The sequence below is a fragment of the Lingula anatina genome, chromosome 7, assembly GCF_051362555.1.
Source record: "Lingula anatina isolate TDL-2025a chromosome 7, LinAna3.0, whole genome shotgun sequence".
NCBI lineage: Eukaryota > Metazoa > Brachiopoda > Lingulata > Lingulida > Lingulidae > Lingula > Lingula anatina.
The window spans coordinates 3,239,879-3,259,846 of NC_141773.1; the positions used below are offsets into that span (position 1 = coordinate 3,239,879).

The 19,968-nt window shown below is 36.0% G+C and overlaps 2 protein-coding genes across 2 annotated transcripts; both read left to right on the forward strand.

Annotated features, from left to right (window-relative positions):
* Positions 1 to 158: 158 nt before the first annotated feature.
* LOC106177439 (activating signal cointegrator 1 complex subunit 2) lies at positions 159 to 10,459 on the forward strand. Its single transcript, XM_013560204.2, has 18 exons — positions 159 to 328; positions 771 to 929; positions 1,191 to 1,249; positions 1,734 to 1,842; positions 2,254 to 2,451; positions 2,776 to 2,990; positions 3,251 to 3,325; positions 3,710 to 3,817; positions 4,203 to 4,274; positions 4,686 to 4,760; positions 5,168 to 5,235; positions 5,522 to 5,625; positions 7,542 to 7,655; positions 8,133 to 8,236; positions 8,367 to 8,483; positions 8,641 to 8,859; positions 9,205 to 9,274; positions 9,501 to 10,459. Exons 1-18 carry the CDS (start codon positions 251 to 253, stop codon positions 9,765 to 9,767), a joined length of 2,211 nt encoding a protein of 736 aa, XP_013415658.2. The 5' UTR covers positions 159 to 250; the 3' UTR covers positions 9,768 to 10,459.
* A 720-nt stretch (positions 10,460 to 11,179) lies between these two features.
* Positions 11,180 to 18,308, forward strand: LOC106177430 (uncharacterized). The gene is made up of 4 exons (XM_013560194.2): positions 11,180 to 11,290; positions 12,207 to 12,530; positions 15,526 to 15,681; positions 15,859 to 18,308. The coding sequence occupies exons 1-4, from the start codon at positions 11,275 to 11,277 to the stop codon at positions 17,859 to 17,861; spliced, it is 2,499 nt and encodes an 832-aa protein (XP_013415648.2). The 5' UTR covers positions 11,180 to 11,274; the 3' UTR covers positions 17,862 to 18,308.
* The last annotated feature ends 1,660 nt before the right edge of the window (positions 18,309 to 19,968 follow it).

Sequence of the window (19,968 nt, forward strand, 5' to 3'; positions counted from 1 at the left end):
AGTCCTCAGTATAAATTAAGTAGTGATTTATTTACCTCAAAAATGACCTGTAGTGGAGGTAATAAGCGGGAAAGCAAAGACACATAATACTATATATGTTATGTTTACTATTTTTAAGTATTTTTACAAAAGTTTATTTGCGATAATTGCAAGATAGCTTAATAGAATAGCTTCTCCCTGTTTCACACACATTGCACCACATCCACCGTGCAGTAAAAGACTTGACTGAACATCTGGTTTCTGCCCTAAAATGACGCTTCCTATCGATAAGCAAGAGCAGACGGTAGACGATGAAGCTTCTGGAAGACAACAAAAAGTCCCTGTACTGGTAAGTCATGAAATAATTTTAATTGCAGACAAATCAATGTCCAATAAAATGTTGATGGTGCTGTGTTTGTAAACGTAAACAGTAAAACACATGTAGTTTTTAATTTGAGTGTATATTCAACACATATGGCTGCTTCAAGTAATTAAAACATTTGAGCCAGTTTGGATTTTAATGCACATGAATGTCGCCTCAAGATGTAAATATTCTTATACGACGTACTTCACTTTAATTTTTAAGGAAGTGAAGCCCCCCTACACACACACACACACACACACACATACACACACACACACACACTAACACACACACACATAAGGATGATCAGACCAGAATGTGCACACTCACAGGTGCTTAACTGTCCCACAAGCTTTAATTGTAATATGTCCTGCATTCCACAAGCTTTAATGTCTCTCTCTGTAATGTCTCTTCATCACATCTTCAGCACCCCAGGTTTAAGACAGACCACCCATTTGTGGTCTACAGACAGCTGCCCATGAATTACGACACAGCTACATTGGAGGAGTGGATGGAGAGAGTGGCCTACATCAAGGAAGATCTTCACTGGCTTCTCAGGCTGCCACATGATAGATTCTGGTGTCAGGTATATTTGATGTATCAAATGATCGATAGGCTTTGCAATATAACTTGTTGCAGCATTACTCAAATATTATTGTCTATCTCTTGAACAAATCTTATGGATCGAGTGGACTCCGATTTATTTATTTATTGGTTTAAATTCATTTTCTAGTTCTTTTAAAGCACTAAAGGCTACATATATAACATTTTATGGGTAGAACTAAATCAACCATATAAATAGAACTTTATTGATTTCTAAAACTTTTATTTGTTTCAACTTCTTCAGGTAGTGTTTGACCCTGAGATGCACAAATGCATAGACAGTTACCTGAAAAATGCTCCAAGGTAGGCATACTTCTTTGACATATATACCTGTCATATTTGCCAGGGTTTGGATTGTTATTCTCCACTTTGTGATAAAGTTCATGAAAACTATTTTGGATATTTTATGAAATGCCTGAAAGACTAGTAATTTCATGTTGGGGTAAAAGGCATCATAAATTAATCTGTAACCAGTAGCAATCCAGGTTGAAGGTCCTTCAAAATCAGTTAATATATTTATATAGCCAGGAACATTCTGACAATCTTCCAGACAGGTCTGATGGTGTATTTGCATTGAAAATATTACCACCCTTCTTGATACAACCATTCTGGCTGTCAGATAAAGCTAAGCTCACCACAGACACCAAAATTTTGATGTAATATCCCCGTTCTCGTGCCCACCGTTATCTCCACTGTACTGTAATGTGCTTATCTGGCAGTATGATTGTAAGTAAGAAGGGTCGATCCATCTTCAGTAAACACCTTGAATCTGTCCCTGTCTTTCCAGGTCCTATGATGTGAAGCCCCTTCCCCCAGAGGCTGAGGCTCTCCATACTGCTGTACACCGTATGGTCTTCATGGTCTGCCTGAGGATGGCCACTTATAAGGAATCTGCTGTGAGTCTGTGGGTTCATTCACAATGAATAAATCATTCTATATAGATCGATCCAAGTCTGCAGGGGCTCCAGCTGAATGCAATTAGATAAGCAGATAGACATGCCTCCTTTTGTTACTAACATACCTGTATAATCTTCAACTTTTCCGTATTCTACACAAGGCTAAGAGGAGGTGTGATAATCTGATTATATTTAGCAAGTGTCCCCAGGGAATTGGACCAATCTATGAGAGTAGCTTCATAGAGAATGAGCCCTATGTAGAAAATATATGATTGTTTATAGTAGTTGTATTTGGTAGTGAAAAACATGTAGATATTTCTTCTGATTTAGCCTTGAAATAGTGTTGAATAATGTAACTGTTTGATTAACATTATATTATGTGTAAACCTTCATGATTTGATTTCTTTTCAGTCCCATCATTTGACCCCTTCTGTGTTTGGTGAAATTCTGTACGAACATTTCATCTTTGACATCCCCAAGATAATGGACCTGTGTTCACTGTATGGAGCTGGGAACTCTGCTTTACTGACCAAGATGATCTCCAATATCTTCACACAGCAGCCTAAATATGAGGATGACCTCAGGATCACAGTGCCTACAGTGTTACAGGTAAAGATAGAGGAGCAGGGAGGTTAATGTATGAGAGGTACTTGACAGGAAAGCTGAGAGAGAGAAAGTGTGTGTGTGTGTGTGTGTTTGAGAGAGAGAAAGATTGAGAATTTGTGTGTGTGCATGGGTGTGTGTTATGTGAGTGAGAGAAAGTTTTATTAGATTAATGCTGATCAATTTTAGTATCAGTCCCATGTCACATACCTGTTTAATGTGAAAATTTTAAAGATGTTTTACTGAAAAGTGTACATCAACATCTGTACATCAAAAACCAGTCCTCACCCCTCACACAGCACTTGTCTAACCCCATTACATTATTATCAGGTGTTTGAAAACATAGTAGAGCAGTGTGAGCTCTCTCAGAGCACAGTGCCCCAGAGGCTGTCCACAGACCGCTGTAGAGGACTAGCTGACATGGCAGAGCCCAAGTTCCTAGATATTGTGCTGTATTTGTATGACATTTGCTCCACACTGCTGGCTTTCCTGGAGGTGTATCCAAAAGGGACACATGCATTTCATGAGGAGGGATTCTTGGTCAGGTGAGGGGATGATTGTGGTAGTTGGGATGAGGATTGTGTTAGGTGTGATGTGGATTGTGTTAGATGTGTTGTAATTGTATTGTAATATCCCACTGTTGAGATAATTATAATTTTCTTGAATATTAATGGAGACAGAACAAATCTTAACATCTTTTTAGACAATCATTTTTTTGATAAAATAGAAGAATTTAAAGAATAAGAAGATGATTTTATTAAAATTTTTAGAATGTCCCTTCTACATTTGAAGTTTTCTTCTGCAGACTGTCCAATCTATATGAAACTACATTCCATGAGTTAATGGCAGCAGTTAAGGAGAGAAAGTGGTCAGAACCAAGGTGAGGCACATGGACAGTATTTTACACAGAAAAGGGATTCTTCCGAATAGATAATTTCAGTGTTTAATAATATATATGATACTAGTGATTTTCAACAAATTAATGAGATTTGATGTGCAATTCAAGACATATTTTATGGATGACTGTAGTATTTAGTTGTTTTCAAGTGCATTTTATTCTGATAATTTGATGATAAATCAGGGTCTGATTTGCCAAATTGCTGTTAGCTAACAATGTGGTTTTAACTGTTTAGAACAGAAACTTAACAGAGGATGATGTACATGACATGTACACATTGCAGTTTATTGTGAAAAAGACAGGCGACAAACAGAATTAATAGGAATTTGATGCACTTTCTCTAATTGTGCTGATTTTTAATTCCAGCTTGATCAGAACAGTGAAGACAAAGCTAAGAGTGATAGAGAAGAATTGTGTGGAGATTTTTAGGAATATTCTAAACACTTGTGCAATTCAGCCAATCATTGAAAAGAGGTATTTAGAATTTTTCATTCTTGAAAAATTTCATGTGCTTTACATTTAGGGACAATTAACATGTAAAAACAGATTGTATCTACTTTTGTCTTTTGAAAGTATTCACTTTCTTAAACTTTAAATTTCTTTGGGTTACTTTGTTATAGCCAAAATAATAAGAAATAAATGATAATATTATGGGGCTTCCTTTGAAAAAGAATAAAATTGAACTCAACCCAATAATGACTTAAAATCGATTATGTTTAACAATATTTTTTCTTAATTAAAATAAACCTTGTCTAGTTTTAATAGTTGGCCAATATATGAAATGGTAGTTTCACATAAATTTCCTTTGTGGAAAATTTTACAGGATTCTCTTTATTTTATTTCACTGTTATATTTCCAGTGGCAGCCCAGAGGTAGAATCCTGTGTGGAGGACTACATGAGTGTGATGACTGATGTCCTCTCAGATAAAAGGTATATTTTCATACCATATATTTATGCAGTTTTGAATGGTTAACAGCCCCTCCCCAGTCATCCTTTTTTCTGCCATGTGCAAGTGCATTTTAAGAAAATTAGATATCTTCTGTTGCTGTTCATATTTCTTTTTCTTGTACCTGCTCTCTGCTCATCCTGCTAAATACTTCATTAATTTTTTGTATCTGTTCATATATTTATTTCAAAAGCTATATCAGAAACGGAAGCACTCTTTGGCAAAAAAATTGTTCATTATCTAAATTTCTCCTGTCTATTTAAATAGCTAAATCAGAAATTTGAAAGGACTCTTTGACAAAAACACAAAATATTTGAACATTTAAGAATAGTTGATTGCATTGATTTGTGATAAAGATATATGTAATGACACGACACTGACATTTTCTAATCCAGATTCCTGGCAGCTTATGAGGAAGTATTCCCATTCAGTGAAGATCTTGACATTTTACAGCAGTGTGTATATGCCATGTATCCTTTGTTGTGGATATGTACTGATGTAGCATGTTATGTTTGCAAAGTTATGTGAAAATATTTGAATTTCAACTTAAAATTTCACAACAGATCATGTGGCTTAAAAAGTGAAGGCAAAAATTTACCAAATTCTCATCCTTTGAATGTTCTCTTATGACATAGTCCAATCCTACTATTTGTTTCACAAAGACACTGAAGTATTAGAGGAGACACAGACACAGTAGATTAGGATGTTTGGCACTTCTGCATCCCCCTTTTATCTTTCCCACGAATATTAATGCCATATGAACTTTAAGATTAAATTGATAATGTTATTAATATATAATATTCAGTTGACATAAAAAATATGTTGACTTGCATGTTTTGAATTAGCAGTCTAGAATATTTCCCTGACTGTTACACAGAGATGATACCAGGATACAGTTTCTTCAAGATGGCATTGCAAGTGCATTACAAGGGGTTGTAAGAAAAGGTAGGGATAAGACTTTGGGCTTAAAGATTTCTGTGGTCAGATTTGAAATGAAGATGTTTATGTTTATTTGGAAATAGAATTAATATGGGCTGATGCAAATAAGAATTTGTTAAAAAATAAACCTCATTTAACCCTCTTTTATCGCTGCTTATCGAAAGTCATTTTCATGGATGAAATGTCCCCTGAAGAAACATGAAAGTTCAAATACGTGTGGCAGATGTTGAGTCATTTTTATTTCATCTCAGTAAATTATATATACAGTTTTCACAAGTTGCCTACTTTTTAGTAAAAACGAAGAAATCACCCAAATTACCAAAAGAAAATGCTCAAAGACAGCCACCAGAGGGTGCTGAGAATGATGCACCTCAAGACAAGCTACAAGTAGAAGAGGTATGCATTTTGTCTGCAAAGGATGAGTGCGAATAACCATTGGCAAAGTGCCCATCGTCAAAATTTTTTTAAAATTTGCTATTATAAAGTTTATACATATATTGGTTGTGTGATAAAATATTATTTGGTTTGAGGCATCGTAACTTAGTATTTTTAATGAGTTGTATGTGGGGGGGGGGGGGGGAGCTGGATTTACCTGTTGTATGCAGTCTAATGAATCAGAGCAACTTGTTTCAGCATATATATTACATAAATTATTTTTTTGTCAAATGAAACTTGTCTTGTGATGTAAAAGAGTTATATGTTAAATAATTGTGGTGTGACACAAGAAAATGGGAAAGTAATTACGTTTTTTTTAATCCTAGAGAAGAGAGGGAGGGGTGGCATATTACTTTATTTTCTCACAGAAGCCATCACTGATTTCACTTAACTGTATAAAAGTCTTGTAACTAGAAAAACTTGTTTCAGTGTATTTATTAATTTTACATAACTTTTCTAATAAAATTATTCATAGCATTTTGGTGAAAATAAAAGAAAAAACTCTGCAAAGCTATTATGAATAGTGCTGGTGTGGAAGATTAGGTCATAAGTAACAAAACTAGGGTGTGTGGGATGGAGCATTTTATTTTACTTTTTATGCAAAATAGACATAAAAGGGGACATTTACACAACAATTTTGGTTGTACAAAATGTACTTTCATGCCCATTAGAGGGGGTTGAGTCAAGCCACCCTTATGTGTAGAGGTCTATTACAGCATGGGTCTCTATATAAAGTAGGAGCCACCACAATGTACATCTGCTATTTAGATAATTAATATAACTTTGAATATCATTTTACATTTAATCTTTCTTAATCCTAAGAAATAAGAATCAAAGTATGATATACTTACTGTATTTGGACTCTATTTCCTATCCATATCCGCCCCCCCTTTTTTTTTTTTTGGATAGCATGCATTATATGAAAATGACTTTTCTTTTTTTTGGGTTGTAATTGAAAATATTTTACTGACTCTAACCCCTATTTTTCTTTCAAAGACCTACATTTTATTTTGGGTTGTTCTTTTTGTACAAAAGTTTCACTGTATCTGCCTAGCCATCCTATCTAAGCATGTAGCAACTACCTCATGGCAGGAATAAACATGGCCGCCTGCTAGCATATGGACTGAAAATGTCCCTATTTAGTTTGAGTACATATCGAGCCCAACCCTCAGACAAGCTGATTTTCACATATATCTCACCTTATATTCATATCTTTTCAACCGTGAATAATTAGCTTGTCTGAGGCAGGGGCTCATATAAAAAATGAACATCTTTTATCCTCAAGTCACTGTAAGATTCTTCTTTCAATCAGCATTACATTTAAGAATAAAGCAATCAATATATTGATCACAAGCAGTGATTGGCCACTTATTGCCTTTCTTTTTTACACAGGCACCTTCTGTACCCAATTACAAAATTTCACAGTTGTCACCTTACTATAACTAAAGATATGTAGCGTTACAATTCAGACCCCCCCTAAAACACACATTTTCATGAATATTTGACAAGGTCATTTTGCCATTAATTTTTTATATTTCAAATTCAATAAAAAATATTTTTTTATGTGGATCATAAAAGTGTAAGACCCCAACTTTAATTAGGCATCAATTTTTTTTCATTCATTCACAATTTATCTTTCATGTACAAAAGTGGGCACTTTTACCCCCTTATTCGCACTCATCCTTTTCTGAAGAATACTTTTTCTACAATATTTTTCTTCATCTTTTGCAAAAGAACCCTGAGTACAATGGGTTTGAATAGATCTTTTAATTTTTTATCATTATTTTAATTTTTATATTTAATTTTTGTAATTGAAGATCTTTTTCATCTCTAATTTGCACATTTTACACTCTTTTTTTCTATCATGAAATTTTCAGTCTGAGCTTGGTGCTTCTGCTGCTACAGTGTCTCCCCCTAGTGACGTGGAAATGGACAGTCTGATCTCCTCTGTGCGTGATCTTCTGCCTGATCTGGGGTCAGGGTTCATACAGGTAAAACTCCGCCCTGGACCTTGTTTCTCAAAACCAGTTTTTGGGCTAAGCTATGGCAGATAAACTTGGAAAGACAACTTTGTACAGCCAACTTGAAAATTATTTGCCCATTTCACAAGCCTTACACGTACTGAGTTCTAAGATGTAGTTGACTTATCAAAGGCAGCTTGATTATGAAGTTATACACCACATTTTGACACAAGGTCTAAGTTTTAAGACCTGAAACTAGATATTTTTCTCTTAAAATCCTTCTGGTGAGTGTTTGGAGAGGGGGGGGGGGGGGGGGGCATGTCACTTGGCTTAGGTCTTGAGTAGACTGAGGCAAGGGTGATTTTCTACTTACATTGCAACACAGGGTTCTGTTTTTCATTTTCCACTTCAAAATAGTTACAGGATTTTTTTTTTCTTCTGACATGTCATTGAAACGATTTTAGCTTATAATAATCCCTGTAACTACTTTCTATTTATTTTTTACAGATGTGTCTTGAAGAGTTCAGTTTTGATGTCGAGAAAGTAGTGAATGTTTTACTAGAGGATAAACTGCCGCCTCATCTCCAAGATCTAAACAGGGCTATGGACAGGTATTGTACAGATATGATGTCACTTGTCATACTACAGTATAAATTGCCGTCTGGTCTGTGAGATATTATTGTTATTATTATTAAATATTCATGTCATGATATGTAAATTATATTCATTCTTCACTTTCAGAGACATGTTGCCAAAGAAATCAATTTTATCAGAAAGGAAGAACATATATGACGATGATGAATTTGATGTCTTCCATAAAAAGGATATTGATGTATCTAAAGTCTTCAAGGGCAAGAGGTAATGTAATTCAACAGTAAATATTTAATTTTAATATTCTAAATTATTCATTGGTTTCTGATCCCATGTATTTCTGTTTTGTGTCCATGACATACAATAGAATCTTGAAATAATTTTTTCAGTGTTTGAAATTTATGAGTATTTACATTTTTAACAGGCAGCAGATCACCAGCAAAAAATACACCCCATTGAGTGGAGCAGACCGAGAAAAACTGCAACCAGTCTATGATTTATTTGGAAATGTGGACACGGAAGGCTCTGTGTACGCTATTAAAGATGATCCTGATGGGATGTATGAAGACGAGTATGATGACACTTATGATTCACACAATGAAGCTGAGGATGAAGATTCTGCTGATGAACTCCTACAGAGGAGGTGTGTTCTGCTGTGACTTATTTTTCAATGAAAAAGTTTCAGTCAGAAAAAATTGTAGCTGTAGAATTTTACAGAAATAATTTATTGTACATGATATTTTTGTACATTATATTTTTGGTAACTTTGTTAGAAAATTACCAATACATGGCAGTGACTCATTAAATGAAAAGAAGTTGCATTTCCTAATGTAGTTTTGTGAGTAATATCAAGAAAAGATGTTAAAGTATTACTATTTTTTAAAAATGACTGAAAGCATGAATTCAAACTTATTTACTCAAAGCCTCACTGTCAAACTGGGAATATTTAATGTTTGCTTAAATTTATTTATTTATTCATTTATTTCAGATATAACCTTAGTATAGCAGCCAATAAAAATGTTCAAGATGAGGAGGAGGAGGAAGAAGAAGAGGAGGAGGTGAATGAGATATTTTTGGTTAAAATTGAAATAGTGAAATGATGAACCAACAAAATGAACTACTGTCACTCTGCAAATTTGGCATATGTTTACTTTTTTCATGATGGTGATACTTTTTATCAGAAACAATTCTAGAAGTCACTTTATTAAAAAAATTGTTTGTTTTAACAAAGTTTAATTTAAAAATTTCAAAGCATGCAGCAAGTAATGCCTCCTCTTTTTACAGGAATCAGAGAGAAGAAGAGACCAATTTATTGAAGATCCAGCTAAAATTCGGGAAAGGCAAGAACAGAGGAGATTGTCTAAGATGCAGCGGACAGCCAAGAAAAATGTGGGTCAAGGCCAGAAAAGGTCATATGATGTGCAGGGCAAGCCTAAAGGTCAAGGGCAAAGCAAGGAGGTTTTGCATAACAGAGATTACAAAGAGAAAAACAAGGGAAGAAGAGCTAATCACAACAGGAGGGTTCTGGCTGATAAAAAGAGGGCAGCTTGAAATTTCTAGGAAATTACTCTGATATTGGGCAACATCCTATGTGCAAATTAATATTAACATACAGTGTCCTCGGGGTCACCCAGAGGACTCAGATTTTTGTTTTAGTATGGCTAGATTCATCAGTGGTTGTGCATATTTCTATGGGTTATGATGATAACTCGTTATCCAACTCATTTTATCTGCTTTTATTTCCTTATTGCCAAAATTTTGTTTGCTTACATAAATCAAACTCTTAATTATCAGATCTGTCATCACTGTTAAAATATTTCTTATAGGACATTTGTTTTGGGGTTTTGCTTTGATATGCTGCTGCTTTGTTTAATTTATCCCCATACTGCAATATAAAAAAGAAATTCAAAAACAGTCAACATTTTATAGACATTGATGCATAAAAACTGCCCACTGTCATTTATAACTTTTGACATAGGAGTGCATCTTTGGTGTAATTAATGCTAGCACGGTAAAAAGGATCATATTGAAGGACTGTCATACAGGTGATAAATTCTGGGCGTTTTGGAACTGTCATGCAACTGCTGTACGTAGCACCAGTAACAGCATCTTTTCTTAATCATAAAAGATGTCATTTCAGAGTTGTTGCCATATTCCTTAGATGATATATTTTTGTCAGAAATGAAAAAAGAAAAAAAAATAAATGTGTGAGTTAACTTTTTGAGACTGGGACATTACTTGATTTTTGATTAACATGAAGCATCAGGCCCTGTCCTCTAGGTATGTTATACCATTTTTCTGCATCTTTCAATATCACAATTGCAAAAAATAAAAATAAAAACATTTATAAAACCTTTCGTCATTACTAATTCAAAAATCCTAATTGCCCTAATCATAATTTCACACATATACATAATTGGTTGAATTATGTATGAAATAACTTAATGATTAATAATCAAATTCACTTGGTTTCTGCTAAATCTTTTGTAGTTTATCGTAATTACTGAAGTAATCTGTGAGCTTAAAGTTGAGATTTATCTATTCAAGATGAAGGGAAACCACCCATCTATCCGAAACCCCACTGATAATAATAGTTTTAATCATTAATTGGCTAAAGAAAATTAATGATACCATTTTATTGTTGTGTAATGTAAACGAACAACCTCGTCTAGACGCTATGTTAAAAAAAGTCCACAAAATTAATGTTTTGTTAACTAAGTAAACTTTTTGTTAAAACATTTCAATATTATTATTTTAATTAATATCATTTTGTTACCATTACACTGCATGCTTCAAATTACATTATTTCAAAATTAAAATGTTTCATGGCTTTAAGAATATTACAAAAATAATGCGGAAAGCTAATTTTGTAATGAAAATAGGGTTAAAGAAGCCGCATGCCTACATTTTGTGAAATAGAATAAGAAATAAAACGGAATAATTACCCCTCATTACTACCACAAAAATAACAAAGTGACGATGGGCCCATTCATTGAATTTCCCTTTGATCATGTGACGCAAAGCGACCAATCGGTGAAGGCGGAAGCTGAGTGTCAACATGGCGGATAAAGCGGGTGAGTAAAGTTAACCCTTTGCAAAATGTAGGGAATTTCGAAAGTTGCCGGCAGCAGCCTTGAAACGAGTAACGTCCATGAAATGCAGGATGAAGTTATGTTTAATCATACCCAAAGAAGGGTTTGTGAGACGTCTGGAAAAGTATGAAAAAGGAGCAGATGTTGGGGCGATGCAGTGTGCACTGGTTAACCCTTCAAACACCCGTGCCTTTCCAAGGTCGGAATCGAAAGTGGCAAGTCCGGGTACCACTACCAGATGTGGCAGGGTTTGATTCTGAAATTTATGACTCGCATTTTTAATGACCTTGTGCCTTGATCCATTTGTCAGACATTGTACTTGTTAAAAGCTTAACTGGAATGTTATTGTGTCAAATGATGCAAATTAATTAAAACCTCACTCAAAGTGTAAATCTAAAGATATTATTTCAGTTCGAAGACAATGTTTATAATTCATAGTTTACACAGACTGAATATAGTTTCAACAGAAAAACCAAAACTTGTGTCACAAGGTATACCCCAGTAGTACTTATATTCTGTTTTCATTAAATTATTTTATTTATTTATTTATTTATTTATTTAATCAAATATATACATTCTTATTGATTAACAGAAAATTAAAGTACTTTTGCTTTTCACTTTCAGAAGACTCCAAATTTTTTCTAGTTATGATATACTTTGGGTGCATCTCAATAATATCAGTTAAGGTTATTGGTCTGAAGTTTCATTGGTCTGAAAAATCAAAACATTTTCATCAGGGTTTAATAACAGGGTTAGTTAGTCTGAAGGTTCTAAAGTGAACATTTATTGGACTTATCAACCTTTGAATTATTGTCATGCACCATATAATTTTAAAATTATTTATATGTTGTATAGTAAAATTATAATATCAACAACAAGCTTCATCTTCATTTTCCAGGCCCTGCCCACAGTCTTGGCCCCCCACCACCCCCTCCATCCATCCCAGCCAATGTGGGTCTCCCGCCATATGTCCAGAGCTTCACACATCATGGTCAGACACTGCTGGAGCAGCTGCAGCGCCAGCTACAGTACGGTGCCTTCTGCGATGTCATAGTGAGAGTGGAAGATTACGATTTTAGGCTACACAAGTGTATCTTGGCTGCCTTCAGTCAGAAGTTACAGAGCATGCTGTATGGCATGCGTCAGGAGTGTTCTAATGTCCTCACCCTGCGGGATGTCACGTTTAATGCATTTCGTACCATCATTGATTATGTGTACACAGGTAGGTATAGAAGAGCAATGTAAGTGTTATGACTATGGGAACATGTTGAAATGATTTTAATTGTACCACCAGCGTTAGCGCTGGCGGTACACATGGTTTCGGTCTCGTCCGGATCGTTCCGCCGGCTCCGCCGGACGGCTACCGTTACCGCTTCTCCTCCTAGACGGTAAGGCCCCCCATACCCATCTCATGGATTTAGGTCACCTATAATCTCAACTCGTTCCACGTAAAATTTGGGCTTTGTCGGTATTGGGGTCTGGGTGTGGCACTCATTGCAATGCACCCTTGTCTAAAAATGGCAAAATTAAATGCTAATTATCTACCCTACGGAAGGAGTTATGGGAAAAATTTCTATAGACGGCTTTCCAAAAGTCATATGTGTAGATTTCAAATATACCCTTGGATTTGACCTTTGACCTTTACTTCAAGGTCAAATGGGCCAAAATTTTCAAAAAAATGAAATTTTTTACGAAAAAAAAAATTTTTGCCCTGTTATTCAGACACCACACAGACTTAACCAATAATATTATTGGAAAGTGTTACCCTTCAGGTCATCTTTCATCTCCATGAATTTGGGGTCAATCGGTGCATTTTCACGGGAGTAGCGGCCATAAGATACCGAAACTGAAAACTGTCTCTAATTCGGGAACCGTTAATGCTAGAGACCCATTCTTTTTTGCATTTTGTAGAGCATGTAAAGCCCAACACTGGAGGTGGTCTCGGTTTTTTTGTATTCCATACGGTTTTCGAGTTACGCTGTATCAAAAAGTACATATTGGTGGTAAAAGCAAAATGTGCAGTACGGTAATGGATAATAAATTTTGAACTCTGGAAAAATAAAACATTAGGCTTGGCAAAGCAGACAACTTGTGTTCAAAAATGACATTATTTCATCAAATTTGAACTTCTGAAACTTCAGAGCACCTCTTATTTCAAGAATTTTGACCAAAATGACATTTTCTTTATTTTAATTAATTTTTCTGTACGAAATTTAAGGCACATTATGGTAACTCCAAAATTATAACATTTAGTCCCTTATATCTCCAAAACTGGCAGAGATAGGTCTATAGTTACTATTGAAGTTGAATAGGAAGTCATATACTGGCAATCTATATGTGACCTTAAAATTGACCTTTGACCTACTTTTCACCATGAATTGAACTTTGCAAATTTTGCTTCCCTTTTATCTCCAAAACTGGCAGAGATAGGTCCATAGTTACTATTGAACTTGAATAGGAAGTCATATACTGGCAATATAAATGTGACCTTAAAATTGACCTTTGACCTACTTTTCACCATGAACTGAACTTTGCATGTAAAGCCCAATACTGGAGGTGGTCTCGGTTTTTTTGTATTCCATACGGTTTTCGAGTTACGCTGTATCAAAAAGTACATATTGGTGGTAAAAGCAAAATGTGCAGTACGGTAATGGATAATAAATTTTGAACTCTGGAAAAATAAAACATAAGGCTTGGCAAAGCAGACAACTTGTGTTCAAAAATGACATTATTTCATCAAACTTGAACTTCTGAAACTTCAGAGCACCTCCTATTTCAAGAATTTTGACCAAAATGACATTTTCTTTATTTTAATTAATTTTTTCTGTACGAAATTTAAGGCACATTATGGTAACTCCAAAATTATAACATTTAGTCCCTTATATCTCCAAAACTGGCAGAGATAGGTCCATAGTTACTATTGAACTTGAATAGGAAGTCATATACTGGCAATATAAATGTGACCTTAAAATTGACCTTTGACCTACTTTTCACCATGAACTGAACTTTGCAAATTTTGCTTTCCTTTTATCTCCAAAACTGGCAGAGATAGGTCCATAGTTACTATTGAACTTGAATAGGAAGTCATATACTGGCAATATAAATGTGACCTTAAAATTGACCTTTGACCTACTTTTCACCATGAACTGAACTTTGCAAATTTTGCTTCCCTTTTGTCTCCAAAACTGGCAGAGATAGGTCCATAGTTACTATTGAACTTGAATAGGAAGTCATATACTGGCAATCTAAATGTGACCTTAAAATTGACCTTTGACCTACTTTTCACCATGAACTGAACATTGCAAATTTTGCTTCCCTTTTATCTCCAAAACTGGCAGAGATAGGTCCGTAGTTTCTATTGGACTTGAATAGGAAGTCATATACTGGCAATCTTACTGTGACCTTGAAATTGACCTTTGACCTACTTTTCACCATGAACTGAACTTTGCAAATTTTGGTTTCCTTTTATCTCCAAAACTGGCTGAGATAGGTCCGTAGTTACTATTGGACTTGAATAGGAAGTCATATACTGGCAATCTATATGTGACCTTCAAATTGACCTTTGACCTACTTATAATCATGAACTGAACTTTGCTAATTTCTTTCTCTTTTAACTCCAAACCTGGCAGAGATAGGTCCATAGTTACTATTGAAGTTGAATAGGAAGTCATACACTGGCAATTTACTGCGACCTTGAAATTGACCTTTGACCTACCTTACGATGAACTTAACTTTGATTGTACCATTTTAAGTTATATATTTTTTGCGTATTTTGAAAATTCTTGTTGATTGCATTTTTATAGCTTGTCAAGCATAAGACTGGTGGCTGTGTCCCTTATTTTGTGTATGTGGGGGTCTATACGAATGCGCTTGCTCCAGCTGGTGGTACAATATTCGGAGGCGGTATCGCCTCTCTGATCCTCTAGTTCAATATGTTTCCTGTAAATTCGATGTTTGTGAAGAATTTTTAAACCACTTTTTTATTTTAAATTTATTATATATTGGTAATAAAAACTGACATCACATTAATGACAAATGATTGCTAATATGAAGAAAAAATAATCTGTATGATGTATTAGTATATTACCAATTTTTACCCTTTAAAAATTATGGGTGTTTATAGTAGACATTTGAAATGACACTGATACTGGTAAGCGTATTGATACTGTTATATAAATGACATATGTTATCATAGTATACAAAATTATACATTACAGGTAAACTGAAGGTAGAACCAGCTTATGCATATGATGTGCTGACTGCTGCCCAGTATCTAGATATGGCCAATGTAGAGAAAGCCTGTGTAGAACATCTGAGATCTCTCACTGACCGAGGGATGGCTGGTAATCCCGCATGGAATTTACCACCTGCAGGTATTGGTCAAATTTTAGACCTCTAAGTAGAGATCTTTGGGTCCATGATTATACTCTGGTATGGTAAAATAATCTTTATGTAAGTTGTGCAATAACTTAAATCACTCAAGTTGGAATATTGGCACACATATGTTAAGTTCATCTAATTAAATTAGGTTCTTTTTGTGATTTCTACAGGATTTTCTGGTTATTCTGGACGTCCAGCAGGAATGTTTGCCCCATCTGCTGCATTTCCACCTGTAACCATGGTTACGGGTAACAGCCATGTTGCCATGGTGAACCCAAGTCAAGGGCCTTCCGTTGATACCAACTTGATTGAGGACTATTTGAAGGTGATTGAATCTTTTCAAAACAACCAGTCAGAGATGATGAACACCTTAGGTGATGGGACTCCAACTGCTGCCATGGCAACTGGATATAACCAAGGTCATGGCCCAGGTCAGGGTCAAGGTTCTAGGCCACCAGCAGGTTCAAGAGCAGTGGCTTCAAAAGTGCAACCATTTTCCAGTGCATTAGATGCATACACATACAATCTTCTGACAACTGCACTACAGAAAATGAGTGAGCAGAAGGCAGTTGATCAGCATGCTGCTGTCCTAGGTGGCGCCGCCTCTGGTATAGAGACTGCAGGGGGTCTCAGGATGATCCCATCTACAGCCAGGCAACCGCCACCAGGAATAATCCAAGACAGAACACTGGCATCACAGACAGAATTTCATCCCAATCCTGAAGTACGAGATAAAGAGACCAGTCGTCTTATCGAGGCAATACGGGCTGAAAACATGGTGCCAAAACCTGTGTCTTCACAAGAGATTCACCAGCAGCAGTTAGTTGAGCAGCCTTCAGAGCCAAGAGAAATATGTCAGCTGCAGGAAGAGGTTTGTCAGGCAGATGGCCAGGTCCGGCAGAGGACTCTTGTTTTTGATAGGGAAACTGCGACAAGGGGACCAGAAATCCTCAGCTCTGATGATGATCATGAAGATGGTTTCCATGGAAACACTCAACAGTTTCATGCTTCCCCTGAAAATGACCAAGCTGCAGCTGTAACTCATGCAATTCCTGAACCTGTTGTAGAAATAGACCAATCAGCTCCAACTTCTCATATTGTTTCTAAGCAACCAGAAAGAAAAGACCAGTCAACCTCCACCTCTTATGCAGACCATGAGCCTCAGTCAGGCATGGACCAATCAAATGTAATTTCTCATGAAGTGGTCATGTCTGTTGATCAGGTAGACCAATCAACAGCCAAGTCTAATGTAGTGATAGAATCAGTGGCAGGTGGAGATTCACAGGGTAAGAGGAAGAAATCAAAACCACACAAGATAAAAATTCAAGCTAATAACTCTGCAGAAAAAGAGCAAGCGCTTCAGAAAGATAGCACACCAAGGACGGGTAAAGATAAAACTTCTCCAACTGGTGCTGTGGGTGAGAGACAGAGGAAAAACGATGTTAAAGGACCACCCAAGAAGAGGAAAAAGAGAAAAGAGACAGCTTCAACCATACGTTGTGATCTATGCAACCGGACATTTTCGCGCCCTGGACTCTACCGGCGGCACGTGCGTGCCCACGAGAGGCAAGGCGGCGAAATCTACACGTGTCACGTCTGCCATCAGAAATACCCGCGACCGGGCGAACTGACGCGACACTTGCGGACTCACACGGGAGAACTCTACCACTGTAATACATGCGACAAAAATTACGAGTCACAGAAGGAGTTCAAGATGCACATGAAACAGGCACACGACGAGACGAAAGCGTTCCAGTGCGTCTTTCCCGGCTGCAGTTTCAAGTCGGACAAACCGTCTAATGTTGAACGCCATGCGGTGATCCATGCAGATTTAAAGCCTTACGAATGTGAACGGTGCGGGCGCACGTTTTCCCAGCCAAATGGCTTGAGAAGCCACATGCAGAGTTGTTTTGAGACGCGCAGTTATATGTGTGACATGTGCGGCGTTTCCTTTAACCATCTGGGAAGCATGAAGTCGCATCGTCGAATGCACACGGGGGAGAAACCATTTATATGTCAGGATTGTGGGGCCGGGTTTTCTGACCACAGGAATTTCAAAAGACATCGGCGCATTCATGACAACGTTTTCCCATACGGATGTGACATTTGTAACAAGAAATTCCGTCATTCTAATTCACTCAAATCACATATTAAAACACATAATGCTTCCTAAAGTCAAATTCTAATTTTTCTTATTTTAGCATTTTGATAGATAACTTAATGTGAATATCGCCGAAGCTATAAATGTATGCTTTTTCTGTTCAACAGCAGGCAGCCATAGATTTTGTAAGATTTCTATTATGAAACATTTATTGACTCGTACATTCGATATGCATTTAAGAAAACTGGTGACCCACTAAATCAGTAAGGCTCAAATGTATTTATTTGATGTGCATATCAGACGTAATTAGACTCCTTTAACAAGGGGTCACGTATTAAGACCGTCGCACAGTCGTAGAACATTAGAGAAAATTGGATTGTATTTAAAATCATCTTTTACGGTCAAATATCGCTAATTTGTAATCTTGCACATAAGATATGGTGATAAGTTATCATTAATTTCCTTAAATATGATTGTAACCTTGGGGATTTTTAAAATAACACAATACTTGTCAAGATCCGACATGATTTATTTTATTTTATCGTCAATTATTTATTTATTTTTATTTATTATTATTATTATTATTATTTTGAGCGAACTCCACTACGACTGACCACAAAGGAGTTTAAGCCGAGTCCAATATCATTTATGATTTATTAGAGATAAGGCTCATATTTTTATTTTGGGTCTGTCAAAAAGATATATTTATCTGCTAAAACTATCTTCGAGAATCTACCGATTATCTGAACACAAAAACGCCCCAGACGTTATAGAATTCTGAGTGCTTTTTTTCCAATATAAACATGCGATGTTGCGTGTTATTACACATAAAGGCGCTTCAAAACAACGTTTGAAATGATTATCTCGGATAATGGATCCTTTTATCTTTACATTTTTTATAATCCTTAAAACTTGGGATGACAGTTGTGGTCGCACTGCATTCATCTCCAAAAGATCGATTTCTTACATAACGGCGAAAGCTGTATCGAATCTTCGCAGCACGTTTTAGGTCTCCGCTGAGGCTCATTGTGACTGGTTCTCCGCCAAAACTCCTCTACAGCAATTTTAAAATATCCAGTCGTCGTATTTCGCGTCGATAGGCCTATATAACGGATATGCGACGTCCCCTGTTCGTTCTACTCTCGTGTGGATCGTATGATTAAATGGGCATTAAGGTAATTCGAGGAAAGAATATATCACAAAATGAGTTGGACAACCGTACTGCAACTTAATGGAATCGCTAGAAATGTTATCACTGCAATAACAAGCTTTAGTGAAGTGTTCGCGAAAAGTGGAAATGACATGACGACGTAGCTTACAAAAATGATATTTATAAAAAGAATTTTGACAAACTATGGCTTAAAGTGGTTTGAAATGGTAGTAAATTTTTATAAGTCAAAATATCGTCAATCCTTGTTGTTTACTATGTTAACAGTTAGGTGTTTTACTCTCTTTCTCTCTCTCTCTCTCTCTCTCTCTCTCTCCAAGGGCGAGCATGTCTGTCCTAGTTTTTTTTTTTATTCCATTACGGTTATTTCTTAATGCATTCATATTATTCAAATACATGTATGTTGTTAAATTAAACTTATAATTAGCTTAACAACCTCAAAATTAGCTGCTTATCATTCCTGGTCTCCGGACGTGGAGACTCAACGATGAGAGCACCTCAAAACAGTCGCAAGAATTATTTTCGTGTTTTAAAGAAATAAAAACAGTCTGTTGTTTGCGAAATGAAACCTAGGGCGTAATCTAATTAGCAAAGACTACACAGATTACGCCAAGTCACGACAACCAAAGTGAAAAAATAACCCACAGAGAGTAAAGATTGAAAGGAAAGAAGATATTGTCATGGAAAACACCATGCGCTCTAACATTTCGACTTTCCTTCCTTTATTTTTTTCTTGGTAATTTAATATGGGATGACAGTACGCTAGTTTTTTTTCTAGGGGTGGGGGAGGGAGGCACAAGGACGTAAAATAAAAAAAAAATGCAGTAGACGAATAAGAACAACTTTAGCATAATTTGTACTGGTAGTAGGACACAGAGATGTTTTTGTCTGGTAAAGCTGTTCTGTTTTCATTAATTTTTTAATCACTTTTATTATATACTTTTTTTTGGAGGGGGGGAGGATAGGATATCATATTCAGTTGGCCCCAAGACTGTATATTTGGGATGGACA

Coding starts and splice junctions, on each gene's coding strand:
- LOC106177439 (XM_013560204.2), top strand. CDS start 251: ATGACGCTTCCTATCGATAAGCAAGAGCAGACGGTAGACGATGAAGCT. Junction 8,237..8,366: donor CTAAACAGGGCTATGGACAG/GTATTGTACAGA, acceptor CTTCACTTTCAG/AGACATGTTGCCAAAGAAAT. Junction 9,275..9,500: donor AGGAAGAAGAAGAGGAGGAG/GTGAATGAGATA, acceptor CTCTTTTTACAG/GAATCAGAGAGAAGAAGAGA.
- LOC106177430 (XM_013560194.2), top strand. Junction 12,531..15,525: donor CATTGATTATGTGTACACAG/GTAGGTATAGAA, acceptor TATACATTACAG/GTAAACTGAAGGTAGAACCA. Junction 15,682..15,858: donor ATGGAATTTACCACCTGCAG/GTATTGGTCAAA, acceptor TGATTTCTACAG/GATTTTCTGGTTATTCTGGA.